The 13,630-nt window shown below is 51.7% G+C and overlaps 1 protein-coding gene across 2 annotated transcripts in view; it reads left to right on the top strand.

The window, feature by feature from the left end:
• CHD1 (chromodomain helicase DNA binding protein 1) overlaps window positions 1-13,630 on the top strand; it is a 151,633-nt gene that overhangs the window by 64,826 nt on the left and 73,177 nt on the right. For both annotated transcript variants that reach the window (XM_040421579.1, XM_040421578.1), the window contains exons 15-16: window positions 4,710-4,898; window positions 5,748-5,910. In XM_040421579.1, the coding sequence (XP_040277513.1) occupies window positions 4,710-4,898; window positions 5,748-5,910 (352 nt within the window). The remainder of the gene's footprint in view (window positions 1-4,709; window positions 4,899-5,747; window positions 5,911-13,630) is intronic.

The raw sequence follows: 13,630 nt of genomic DNA, 5'->3' as shown, positions 1-13,630 counted from the left end.
AAATCCATCTTTACGGCCAATGGTTTGGCCCTTCGCCCCATTTTCACCTCGGCGTGGGTGGCTAAGGCAGTCTCCGAATGGGCCTTGCGCTTGCACCAAGACCTAGACTCTGACCTTTCCAGGGCAGAACTTCAAGCCCTCGCGGTCCAGATCTCTTACGCAGGGAAATATCTTTGCGAGGCGGCCCTCTATGCTGGTTCCATGGTCGTGCGGTCCTCTGCTTTTGCCGTCTCCAATTGCCTGGAACTTTGGCTTAAGGCCTGGCAGGCGGATTCTTCATGCCCAAGCGCACTTCTCGTCTGCGGCCCGATCTCACTCCTTTCGCCGGTTCACTGGCACCCGTCCGGCGGCACCCTCGGCCCCGAGGCAGCCCGCCCAGGACCAGTGGCGGAAGCCTTCCTTCAAGCCCCAACCCACCTGGCGTCCTCGAGTTCAACCACAGCGGTCTTCTTCTGGGAAGCAATCCCCAGCATGAAGGTGTGCCCCCACCTGTCTGGGTGGGGGGTCGGCTCCTTCATTTTCAGGAGGTTTGGCGGGCCCACCTCACGGACGCCTGGGCACTCTGTCACCTCGGGCTACAAACTGGAGTTCAAATCGCTTCCCCCAAACCGTATCTTCCCTTCCCAACCTCCCAAGGATCTTGCTCAGGCGGTGGCCGCCTTTCAGGCTGTTCACTCCCTCCTGGAAATGGGAGTGATCTCCCCAGTTCCCTCGGAGGAGCAGTTCTCAGGTTTCTATTCGAACCTGTTCATTGTGCCAAAGAAGGAGGGCGCGGTACGGCAGGTGTTAGACCTTAAGACGGTGATTCGGTACCTTCGAGTACGCCGTTTCCAGATGGAGTCCCTCCGCTCCGTCATGGCTTCCTTGGCGCAAGGGGAATGGCTGGCTTCTGTGCATATACCAGGACGCTTACCTACACGTTCCCATCGCGGTCGCCCATGAGCGGTTCCTATGTTTCGCGATCAATTCGAGTCATTTCCAGTTCGTCACCCTCCCATTTGGTTTGGCGACAGCTCCGCGGGTGTTTGCCAAGGTGCTCGCCCCGCTCATGGGCCTTCTGCGCTCCAGGGGCATTGCCTTACTCCCATACCTGGACGACATCCTGATCAAGGCGCCGTCTGCCCGGCAGTGCGAGGAGAGTCTTTGCATAGTGTTGGATTCTCTCGCCCGTTTCAGGTGGATAGTCAACAGGAAGAAGTCTTCCCTGATTCCGACCACCTGTATTCGATTCTTCGGGATGACTCTGGGCTTCGGAGCGGCCCTGGTACACCTTTCTCCGGACAAGATGAGGGATATTCGCAGCTCGGTTCTCTGCTTGCTTCAGCATCGCTCAGTCTCGATTTTGAGCTTGCATGAGGGTGTTGGGTTTGATGGTGGCCTCCTTCGAGGCGGTGCCGTTCGCCCAGTTCCACACCAGGCCCTTTCAGCGAGCCATCCTGTCCTCCTGGGACAAGTCCCGGGAGTCGTTGGACCGAAGGTTTTGCCTCTCTCCACAGGTTGGATCGGCCATCTGTTGGTGGCTCTGTCCATCGCACCTGGAGACGGGTAGATCCTTTCTCCCGGTCTGGTGGACGGTCATTACGACCGACGCCAGTCTCCAAGGTTGGGGAGGGGTCCTGGACACTTGGACAATGCAGGGAGTCTGGTCTCCGTCGGAGTCCAGACTGTCTATCAATGTACTAGAGCTTCGGGCGATCTACCTCTCCCTCCGCCATTGGACTCCCATTTTGCGGGGAGTTCCAGTCTGGGTGCAGTCGGACAATGCCACAGCTGTGGCATATATCAACCATCACGGGGGGGGGGGGACCCACAGCTCGGTCGTCATGTCGGAAGCTGCAAAGATCCTCAGGTGGGCGGAAGCTGACGTTCCGGCGCTCTCAGCGGTTCACACTTGTGTTCGATCTGTCGCCGGTGGGGGCGTCGGGACATGGATCTGATGGCCTCCAACTTCAATCGCAAGCTTCCGCTCTACTTCGCCCACGCAAGGGATCCCGCAGCGTGCGGGGTAGACGCTCTGGTGGCGCCATGGGACGGCTTCACGTTCCTCTATGCCTTCCCGCTGTTGTCCCTCCTGCCCCGGATCCTCCGCAGGATCAAGTGGGAGGGCATTCCGGCCCTCTTGATAGCTCCGGATTGACTGCGCAGAGCGTGTTACTCGGATCTAGTCCTCCTTCTAGGGGACGTTCTATACCCGCTACCGCTGAGACCCGACCTTCTGTCTCGAGGGCCCGTCTTCCACCAGAGTTTAGATACTCTACATTTGACGGCGTGGCTCTTAAAACCTTCCTCCTGAAGCGGCGGGGCTTCTCCGATGCGGTCATTCGGATGCTGATTCGGGCCAGGAAGCCCACCTCGTCCAGAATCTACTATAGGACTTGGAGATCCTTCCTGCGGTTCTGCGAGGAGCGTGACCTGTCTCCCAGGTCCTTCTCTCTGCCAGTGGTCCCAGCTTTCCTTCAGTCTGGCCTGGAACTCGGCATGGCGCTCAGCTCATTGAAGAGTCAGGTGTCTGCCCTTTCCATTTTCTTCCAGCGTTCACTGGCGGGAATGGGTCCGGTCAAGACTTTTCTTCAAGGCGTTGCGCACTCCGTTCCGCCTTACCGCCCCCCCCTTGCATCCGGGGGACCTCAACCTGGTCTTGGGAGTTCTTCAGAATTCACCCTTCGAACCCCTGAGAGAGGTTTCCCTTAGCTTGTTGTCATGGAAGGTAGCCTTCTTGGTGGCCATCACGTCTATTAGGCGTGTGTCGTGCCAGGAACCTTTTTTGATTTTTCATCAGTATAAGGTGGCGCTTCGCCCGGTTCCTGCCTTTTTGCCTAAGGTCATTTCAGCTTTCCACATCAATGAGGACATTGTATTGCCTTTTTTTTTTTTTTTTTTTTTTTTTTTTTTTTTTTTTTTTGTCCTCGGCCCTCCCACCCGAGGGAGGTGTTGTTGCACCGTTTGGATGTGGTGCGGGCTCTGCGGATTTACCTGTCGGTCGTGGCCCCCTTTCGGTGTACGGACGCTTTGTTCGGCATTCCGGAAGGGGTTGGCAGCCTCGAAGGTGACGAACACGCGGTGGATCCGTTCCGCTATTTTGGAATGTTACCGCGTCCGGGACAAGGATCCTCCCCCGGGGATTACGGCCCACTCTACAAGGACGCTTGGGTCCTCCTGGGCTCACTTCCACCAAACGTCGGCGGCTCAGTTTTGTAAAGCCGCGACTTGGTCGTCACTTCATACTTTTGCAAAGTTTTACCGGGTTCACACTCTTGCTTCTGCGGACGCAGCTCTGGGCCGCCTGGTCTTGCAGGCCGCGTGTGATGCCGGTCACGAGGTGCTCGTATTTTCTTCACATTGTTTGATTTCCCTCCCAGGGACTGCTTTAGGACGTCCCATGGTCCTGTGTCCCCCAATGATATGAGCTAGAAAACGAGATTTTGTGAAACTCACCTGTAAAATCTGTTTCTCGCTTGATTCATTGGGGGACACAGCACCCACCCTGTGTTCTAAGTACGGCAGGTGGGGCGCCAGGTTCCTGGGGCCTCGTTCCGTTCTGGTCCGTTGATCGTGTGCGGTTGTTTTGTATTCCGTTTTTTGTTCTGCTTCTCCTCCTGCTTTTGCACAAACTGAGAGCTCACTCCTGACCGGAGGGGGTATAGTTGGAGGAGGAGCTAACAGTTTTCAGCCTAGTGTTGCCTCCTAGTGGCAGCAGCAGCTATACCCATGGTCCTGTGTCCCCCAATCAATCAAGCGCGAAACAGATTTTACAGGTGAGTTTCACAAAATCTAGTTTTTTCTGAGTAATGCGGGTACATATGAACACGGGACCAACACAGATGCCTTTAGCTGCCAAGTGCACATGCAATAGGTCAGCTGGTTTCATAGGTACAAATATGCTGACTAGACTTGAACGAATAGAGCTTCGGATCATAAATCCAAAGTCTATTTGTTCAAACACTTCGTTTTATTGCTGTATGGAGACCTGTCTCCGTACAGCATTAAAATGTATTGCCTACGTGTAGGCAAAAATTGTTTCAGTCATAGTCTTGCAAGACTTCTGTGAATTAATTTGGTATTCATTTCTGGATCTTTAAAAACATTGAAAATTAGCACCTCAGTACCAAACCCAATTTCGGATTGCTATTTTAAAATGTTTTTAAAGACACAAATGATTACCAGATTCATTCACCAAAGTCTCGCACAACTTCGTCTGAAACAAATTTTAGTAGGACTTTTTTTGTTTTAACTTTTTACTGGAAAAGGTAACTTTTATATACCTTTTTATGAATATTTCAACTAAGGCCAGTTTTGTATGAGTGTGTTTGGTCTCGGGGAAAAAGGGTTCTGGTGACAGCCACACTTTCCAAAGTGATTTTTGGTGCTGTGAGTTCCAGCATGACTGTGGGTCAACTGTCATATTCTCAAATGTTGCTATAAGTATGGGACAGTAGATCTGCGGTCAGTTTGGAACTGACAGCATCATAGATCCCTGTGATGCAGTGAGTGTGGGTCTGCCGAGTGACTATTGGTCTGAGAAATGTGGTGGTCACACAGACCGCTTTTTTTTTTTTTTTTCCCTAGACTGCACCAACTCATATGAGACTGGGTTAAAACCATATGATCCCTTATTATCTTGAAGCTTCTGCAGTTTGATGGGATACTTTTGATCTGCTATAGAGCAAAATAAGACTCAAAAATATATTTTTCATTTATATTTATGATAGGTTTTCCTCTTGGGAGCACTTTGAAGAGGAACATGGTAAAGGCAGAGAATATGGCTATGCCAGTCTTCACAAAGAACTTGAGCCATTCCTTCTAAGAAGAGTCAAGAAAGATGTGGAAAAGTCTTTACCAGCAAAAGTAGAACAGATTTTGAGGGTTGAGATGAGTGCTGTGCAGAAACAGTACTATAAGTAAGTATTCGCTCCATGGAATTTTCAAGATGCTCTAAAAATTAGTAAGAGATGGTCTTGTAAAGAATGCAACTAGAATTTTGGCGCGTAATATGGCGTACCGTACAGTATGTGCTACTAGCACAATTATTACCGGTACATATTGAGTGCCATGTGTCAGATTTTATTAGCCCGTGAAAATAGTGATTCTAGGGAGGAAACCAGTATATTATTTCATAACCAATACAGGGTTTTTATTTATTTTGTGTGGACTTGTGTACAGATGTGTTCTTCTTAACCTTCCTCTTGGCGAGAGTTGATCAGCTTTGAAAAATCTTTATAGCTGGTCTTCACAAACCACTCCTCTTTGAATATCTTGAGTCAAGAGAAAAGGTAAGGAAGGTCACAACTGTATACCACCATATGAAAATATGACTACATGCAAGCACTCAGTGAACTACATCAAAGAGGTTATCTGACACTAACCAATGTACCCCCATATGCTGGGCCCCTCACACTGATTCTACTTACCTGCCTCGCTGCGCCGCTCCTGGTCCCCACACCGCTGCAGCTGCTTCTCCCATGCGTGGATGAAAACATCTGGTTGGGTTGTCTCAGTCACCGCCTGCCATTAGCTGCTCCCTCACGACTCCAGATGTTTTCATCCGTGCACGGTAAGAAGCAGCTGTGGCGGTGCGGGGAGCCAGTGAAGTAGAATTAGTGTGAGGGGCCTGGCGTATGAGGGAGCATTTGTTCGTGTTGGATAACCCCTTTAACACCTTATTCTGGGTACATGTAATACCAGTCTTGAATATGTTGTGTACATGGGTGCTCAGGTGTATTTCATATTAATTGCTGTGCTTTCCTCAGGTGGATCTTAACACGGAATTACAAGGCCTTAAGCAAAGGTTCAAAAGGAAGTACCTCAGGATTTTTAAACATCATGATGGAGCTTAAAAAGTGTTGTAACCATTGCTACCTCATTAAACCACCTGAAGATAATGAATTCTATAACAGACAAGAAGCTTTACAGGTAGGACACAAATATCAACCCTTCACTTAGGATTCTCTTACTAGTTTTAATTGCATGCCCCAAGATTTGTGCAAAGCATTGGGTCACTTTCTTTAAATGACCTAGCTCTTTTGCTAAAGTTTTGAATTTGAGCACCGTCAGAAAAGTGAGGACTCATTGGCATTTGCTGTAGCTGAAGGACTAGTGACCAATTCCCTTTTTCTCGCCCAAATTCATTGGGGGACTCAGGAACCGTGGATATAGCGATGTCCTCTAGGAGGCGTTGACACTAGGTAGAAGCTGTTAGCCACTCCCATGGCAGCTATACCCCCTCCAGCCTGGAGAGAGAGCTTCAGTTTTTTTTCTAGTGTCAATAGGAGGCAAGACTTGCTCTGCAGGGTAGCTCCTTGATGATTTTTTAGACTTTTCAGGTGGGAAACAGTGGTTCCCTAGCCTCCCTGTTCTGCCGAGGGAGCATGCCAGCGCTGGCCCGCCACACTGCCTCCTCCCCACAAGAAGACAAGGTGGACCAGAGCAGCCTCGCTTCCCTGCATCCTGCCAGCAGAAGGGTCACCCATCCAAGTCTCTTTTCCAGTGTCCTGCCACTGCAGTGCCAGTAACTGAAGGGGTGACCCTGCTGGAGAAGAGGAAGGGTGAAGATGGCGGCAGGACGGATGAGTAATGCCTGCTCCTGGCCTTCTCCCCACCCCCTCCTCCTCCCTCCCCCCAGAAGCGGCACTCTCCGGTCACCTACGTGACTTTGGGGGGGGGGGGTGATCTTTATTAGAGATCCTTGAGCCTTTCACCGCGGTGAACAGACGGAGTGATTAGAGTTGGGAGGGGGCGGGACCTGTCGGGCGCTCCAGTCTTGGTTGAGTATCCGCCACAGGACGCATAGCTCTCCCGCTTACTGGACGGGCGGCGCTCCACATCGGCTCTACAGGCGCTGCGGCGGTTACAGTACAGACGCTGCTGCAGGGGGTAAATAATCGTCGCGTGCACACTGGCGGCAGAGGTAGAGCGGGAGATCGCAGGACCTGAGGGGGCGGGACCTTCTCTTCCTGCCACAGCGCTCAGGGGACTCCTACTACAGCGGTGCTCGTTCTCTGGCAGACCCACATCCTGGCTCTGGTAGGAACTGTTGTCCCCTCTCCTCTGGTCACTGTTCCCTCTCCAGCCTCAGGTGTGTCCTTTCCTGGGTAACCATCATGTGTAAGATCTCACTCAGGTTTTTCTTCTCCTGGGGATGTGCAGTCTGAAGGAGAGGTAGAGAATTCTGATTTAAATGTGGATACGGAGCAGCCTTCCAAGTTGGCCTCCACTGTAGATTGCCTCATTGCTGCCATCCGTGAAACCTTACAGGTGCAGGATGATCCTCCCCCCACACACTGACCAACAGGGGGTATCCTTTTTCCATCCAAACAGGCCTCGAAGGTTTTTACTCGCCATAATGATTTTTCGGCGGTGGTTTCTAAGGCTTGGGACCATCCAGACATGCGTTTTTTCACCCCCAAAAAGCTGGATGTTCTATTTCCATTCCCAGCGGATTGTGTCCACGTGGGCATCACCCCCTAAGGTTGACCCACCAGTGGCACGGCTAGCCTAAAATACAGCTATTTATGTAGTCCCTGAAGACCGTCAGATGGAATCCTTGACAAAGTCCCTCTTTGCAGCTACAGGGTCAGCCCTTAGGCCCGTGTTCGCCTCCACATGGGTGGCAAAGGCAATCTGAGTGTGGAAGTGACCTTACACCGCAAGCTTTGGCTGAAGGTGTGGGCAGCCGACGTGACTTCCAAGCGTTCTCTAACCGGACTTCCCTTCGCCGGGGCCCGTCTCTTTGGTACCCGGCAAGAGCACCCATCTCCCACAACCTAGAGCGAAGCGTGCCTCTCGTGCTGAGTGAGGTTCCTCACGTGGTCGGCCCTTTCGCTGATTCGCTAGTTCCCGCCCCGCGGCGAGCTCTTCCGTGGGGGGTTTACCTCCCAGGATCGACAAAAAGCTGTCCTTTCGGGCACTGGCATCCCAGGACTCAAACAGCTCGACATTCCGCGGCTAAGCAATCCTCAGCCTGAAGGTGCGCCCCCACTCAACAGGGTCGGGGACCGCCTCCTCCTCCTCTTCCAGGACGTCTGGCGGACCCACATCTCCGACGCTTCGGCAATCGAGATTGTATCCTCCAGGTACGCGATCGAGTTCTCGTCCCTCCCACCAGACAGGTTGTTTCAATCTCTGCCTCCACGGGACCCCGAGCGGGCGGCTGCCTTCTCCCAGGCCATTCAGTCCCTCCTGGACCGAGGAGTCATCTCTCCTGTTCCACCAGCAGAGAGGTTCAAGGGGTTCTACGCTAACCTTTTTGTGGTCCCCAAAAAGGAGGGCTCTGTGCGCCCAATCCTGGACCTCAAACTGCTGAACAGGTTCCTCCATCTCCAGCGGTTTCGAATGGAATCCCCTTGTTCCGTAATTGCTTCTCTAGAACGGGGGGAAATTCCTTTCGGCCGTAGATATCCAGGACGCATACCTTCACGTCCCCATCGCGCGGAGTCATCAGCGCTTCCTGAGGTTTGCAGTTGGAGACTATCATTACCAGTTTGTCACCCTCCCTTTCGGGCTGGCGACTGCGCCTCTTGTCTTCAAAAAAATTCTGTCCCCTCTTCTCGCCCTGCTCCGTTCCAGAGGCATCATCCTTATGCCTTATTTGGACGACATCCTCATCAAGGCTCCCTCTTTCGCTCAGGCGTCGAGCAGCGTACGCTGGAAGCCCTTGCATGTTTCGGGTGGCTGGTCAATCTTCAGAAGTCATATCTGACTCCCTCCAGACAACTGGTCTTTCTGGGTATGCTGCTGGACACGGAAGCGGCACAAGTTCGCCTTCCTCCGGACAAGCGACTGGCCTTAAACCGCTCGGTGAGGGTTCTTCTCAACTGCAGGCTTCCGCCCATTCGCTTCTGCATAAAGACGTTGGGGAACATGGTCGCCTATTTCGAGGCGATTCCCTTTGCACAGTTGCACTCTCGCACGTTCCAGAGAGCGATCCTGTCCTGGGACAAGTCGTCCGAGTCTGGACTATCCCATCCGCCCCTCTCCTCAAGTGAGGTCATCCCTCTGTTGGTGGCTGTCGGTTCCAGTTTTGGGAAGGTCCTTCCTTCCAATAACCTGGATGCCAGTCTGCAAGGTTGGGGAGGAGTGTTCCCTCCCAGGACAGTCCAAGGCACATGGTCTCGGTCGGAGTCAAAGCTTCAGATCAATGTCCTGGAGCTCAGGGCGATTTCTTTTATCCCTCTAGCACTGGAACCACCTTCTGAGGGGTCGACCGGTCAGAGTCCAGTCGGATAACGCCACGGCGGTGGTGTACATCAACCACCAGGGGGGAACACGCAGCTTCGCGGTGAGGCAGCAATCTGCCAAAATCTTAGTGTGCGGAGGCCCACGTACCGGCAATTTTCAGCAATCTACATCCCGGGTGTGGAGAACTGGACTGTGGACTTCCTCAGCAGGACGACAATAGATCCGGGCGAGTGGTCTCTCCACCCGGAGGTGTTCGAGGCGATCTGTCTACGTTGGGGTCGCCCGGACGTTGACTTGATGGCCTCAAGACTCAATCGGAAATTTCCCACCTTCCTCTCCCGAGCAAGAGATCCGTAAGCTTGCGGCGTGGACTCCCTGATCTCCCTTTGGCAGGGGTTCTACGGAAAATCAGGATGTAGGGCATTCCGACGACCCTAGTCGCCCCGTATTGGCCCCGTCGTGCGTGGTACGCCGACCTCGTTCTCCTTCTAGGAGACGTCCCTTGGTCACTGCCACTCAGAGGCTACCTTCTTTCGCAGGGATCGGTCTTCCATCAGCCTTTAAGGTCTCTTCGTTTGACGACGTGGCTATTGAAACAGTCATTCTGACGTGAAGAGGGTTTGCCTGCATCGTCCAGGATCTATCTTTCCTTGTAGCTATTACATCTATCAGACGGGTGTCCAAGTTGGTGGCGCTCTCTTGCAGAGAACCCTTCCTGGTTCTTCATAAGGATAAAGCGGTTCTCCGGCCCGTTCCTTCCTTTCTCCAGAAGGTGGTCACTGACTTCCATATCAACAAGGAAATTGTCCTTCCCTTACTGTGTCCTTCTCCCCCACACCCTAAGGAAAGGGAGTTACACCATTTGGATGTTGTCAGGGCTCTAAAGAATTATTTAGCAGCCTCTGTTCCCTTCCAGCATACGGACTCCCTTTTTGTCATTCCAGAGGGACTCACAAGGGATTGGCGGCCTCCAAGGTGGCAATCGCATGTTTGATTCGGGCGGCAATTGTGGAGGCATACCGCGCCCAGGGCAGGATTACGCCCTTAGGTGTCACGGCTCACTCCACCAGAGCGGTGGGTGCATCTTGGGCTCGTAGGTATCTCGCTTTGGCTGCATAGTTGTGTAAGGTGGCTAATTGGTCCTCCTTACACACATTCACAAAATTTTACCAGGTGCATACTTATGCATCGGCGGTCGCTGCCTTAGGCCGCATAGTCTTGCAGGCGGCAGTTTCTTACATGCCTGCAGGGACGCTTCCATGGGTCTGTTGTTTTTTTTCCCTCCCTGTGGACTGCTTTTGGACGTCCCACGGTTCCTGTGTCCCCCAATGAATATGGGCGAGAAAATTAGATTTTTGTATAACTTACCAGTAAAATCTTTCTCGCTCTTCATTGGGGGACACTGCACCCACCCAGTATTGCTGTTCGACCACAGTTGTGGCAGTTGCTGGTTTGAACCCCGTTGGGTCTTTTGGCATGGTTGGTGTTTCATGTTTTTTCTTTGGTTGGCTTGCTTCTACTGCGTGTGCACAAACTGAAGCTCTCTCTCCAGGCTGGAGGGGGTATAGCTGCCAGGGGAGGGGCTAACTGCTTTTACCTAGTGTCAACGCCTCCTAGAGGACATAGCTATACCACGGTTCCTGTGTCCCCCAATGAAGATCGAGAAAGAGATTTTACTGATAAGTTTTACAAAAATCCTCATTATCTTTGACCCTCTGTGAAAAAAGATCAGAGCCCAAAAGTTTTGCTTGAATAGTCCTCACCAATCCAGATATCCATAGGGGGCTTCATACATTAGGCTGCTTAAGCATGGCAGAGTGTTTTGGTTCCAAGAAGCAGTTGTTGGTCTTATGTACAGCACTCCATACGGGAAGTAAATCCCTCTCACTCAGCAGTTGTGATTCAGATGTGCTGGTGATACATGTCAATGCACATTAGGCTACATGCACCCAACCGTTGTGTGTTTTGCGGTCTGCAAATTGCAAATCCGCAAAACACGGATGGCGTCCGTGTGCGTTCCGCATTTTGCGGAACGGCACAGACAGCCATTGATATAACTGCCTATTCTTGTGCGCAAAACAGACAAGAATAGGACAGGTTATATATTTTTTTGCGGGGCCACCGAACGGAGCAACCGATGCGGACAGCATACGGAGTGCTGTCCGCATGTTTTGCGTCCCCATTGAAGTGAATGGGTCCGCATCTGAGCCACAAAAACTGCGGCTCGGATGCGGACCAAAACAACGGTCGTGTGCATGTAGCCGTAGATTAGCAGCAGCTCGAAAAATTTGATTTTTTTTTGTACTCGCCGTAAAATCCTTTTTCTCGTAGTAGGCATTGGGGGACACAGCACCATGGGTATACGTCCAACTACCACTAGGAGGCACTAGACACAAAAAGTGTTGGCTCCTCCCAGGTGGGCTATACCCTCTCCACAGGCACTAGGCTATTGAGTTTGTACCAAAGCAGTAGGAGAGAGAAGAAAAGCAAGGAACCAACAACTCCCGTACCGGGAAAGATCAAGAGACCAGCCCGGAGAAGCGGAAGTAAAAACATAGGGTGGGATCTGTGTCCCCCAATGCCTACTACGAGAAAAGAATTTTACGGTGAGTACAAAAAAATCAAATGTTCTCGTGCATGGCATTGGGGGACACAGCACCATGGGATGTCCCAAAGCAGTCCCCGAGGGTGGGAAAAGAACAGCCATGCCACCGGTTGGGAATACAGGTGCAGGAGAACCATGTGACCTAACAGGAAAAAACACGGAATGGGCAAGAGGTTCCATAACAAGGAAGAAACCTCAAGGAAGAAGCAGTGAAGACTGCCAGCACCCCAGGACAAGTGTCTGGAAGAAAAACCCAAATGCAAGAAGGCAAAAGGGACACCGAGCTCAGCCAAGGGCTGGAGAAAAAATTAGGACAGCACCGCGTGTTGGAACTACCTAACGCTCTAAATTGTCTCAGACCAAAAGAGCGAAAAAACCTGTGGCCAACCCCTGACAGGCCAGGGGAGAAAGGAAACAGGGAAGCACTGGAAGCCAAACTAGTGAGGGAAGCTATAGCAAGGCTCACATGTGAAGGGAGCAGGTCTCCCCTCACCACAAGGCAGGTGATGAAGTTAAGCGGCCTATTTAAAGGTGAAAACCCAAGGTTGCTAGAGGAAACCGCCAACCCTTGGAGAAGGAGGGGGTTGTAGGTAAAGGCCAGGAAAAGAGAATAAGACCTGCGTCCCAAAAACAGGAGACGAGGCTCGAGCCTCTGAAAACAAGCTATCACTGTGAAGCCTAAGACCAGAGGAAACTCTGGGCATATGAAGTATCAGGGAAAGGAACCAGATACAGGCCCAGGAAATCTCAGCAGGGACACACTGGACTGAGAGACATGGGAGTAGAAGTAGGGGTGCACCGAAATTCCGGCGGCCGAAAATGGGCCTAATCCATTTCGGCCGATATTGGTACATATCGGCAGAAAATATGGGGTTTTGGATTTGTGGGATTTGTCACCCGCGCCGGGCGGGCGGTTTACTTTAAGTCACTGCATCTTTATTTTACCTTACAATCGTGACGCTCCAGTAACAACTCTGCAGGCAGAGCGGAGGGCGGCGTAACGTCACTTACTCACGTGACGCGCCTGCTCCGCCTCCTTCATTCATAAAGTGGGCGGAGCAGGTGAGTCACGTGAGTAAGTGACGTTACGCCGCCCTCCGCTCTGCCTGCAGAGTTGTTACTGGAGCGTCACGATTGTAAGGTAAAATAAAGATGCAGTGAGTGATTAGTCTGCTGTGAGCAGCAGGGCCGGGGCTGTTATGGGTAGGGGGATCGGTCTATGGCACTGCTATGGGGAGGGGGGATCTGTGCACTGTTATGGGGAAAGGGATCTGTGCACTGTTATGGGGAAAGGGATCTGTGCACTGTTATGCCCATAACAGTGCACATATCCCCCCCCTCCATAACAGCGCCACCCACAGATGAATTTCATTCATAAAAAAGAATTATTAATAAAATCATTAAAAAAAAAAGTATTTTAAAAGTATTTGGGCAAAAAGGCGGTTTCGGTTTTCAGTCAAGGGCATCCTGAATTTTCGGTTTCGGACCAGAATTTTCATTTCGGTGCACCCCTAAGTAGAAGGATAGTACTCCAAACAGCCTAAGGAGGAAAGGTTCTACAACAGGAGGAGGACCCTCCCGAAGGAGACAATACGGCGGAATTGCAAACCGTAGCACTAAACCACTCAATACCAGGTACTTGACGTGGGAAGATGGAAAAAGAGACATGAATCCCAAGAGGACCACAAGGCTATTGGAACCCATAAAGGGAACAATCAACCCAGTCCCGCCCCCCCCCCCCCCCCACAAAAAAAAAAATAAAGATTGTCATGCTGAACCTGAGTGGTCAAATGAACAGGGACAGGGACTCCAGAAAGGAGTACCTGGTATGGGCTCACGAGGAACCAGGAG

This window comes from Bufo bufo, chromosome 2 (genome assembly GCF_905171765.1).
Source record: "Bufo bufo chromosome 2, aBufBuf1.1, whole genome shotgun sequence".
Lineage (NCBI taxonomy): Eukaryota > Metazoa > Chordata > Amphibia > Anura > Bufonidae > Bufo > Bufo bufo.
The sequence above is the reverse complement of the archived record's forward strand: the minus strand, read 5'-3'. Positions and strand labels throughout refer to the sequence as shown.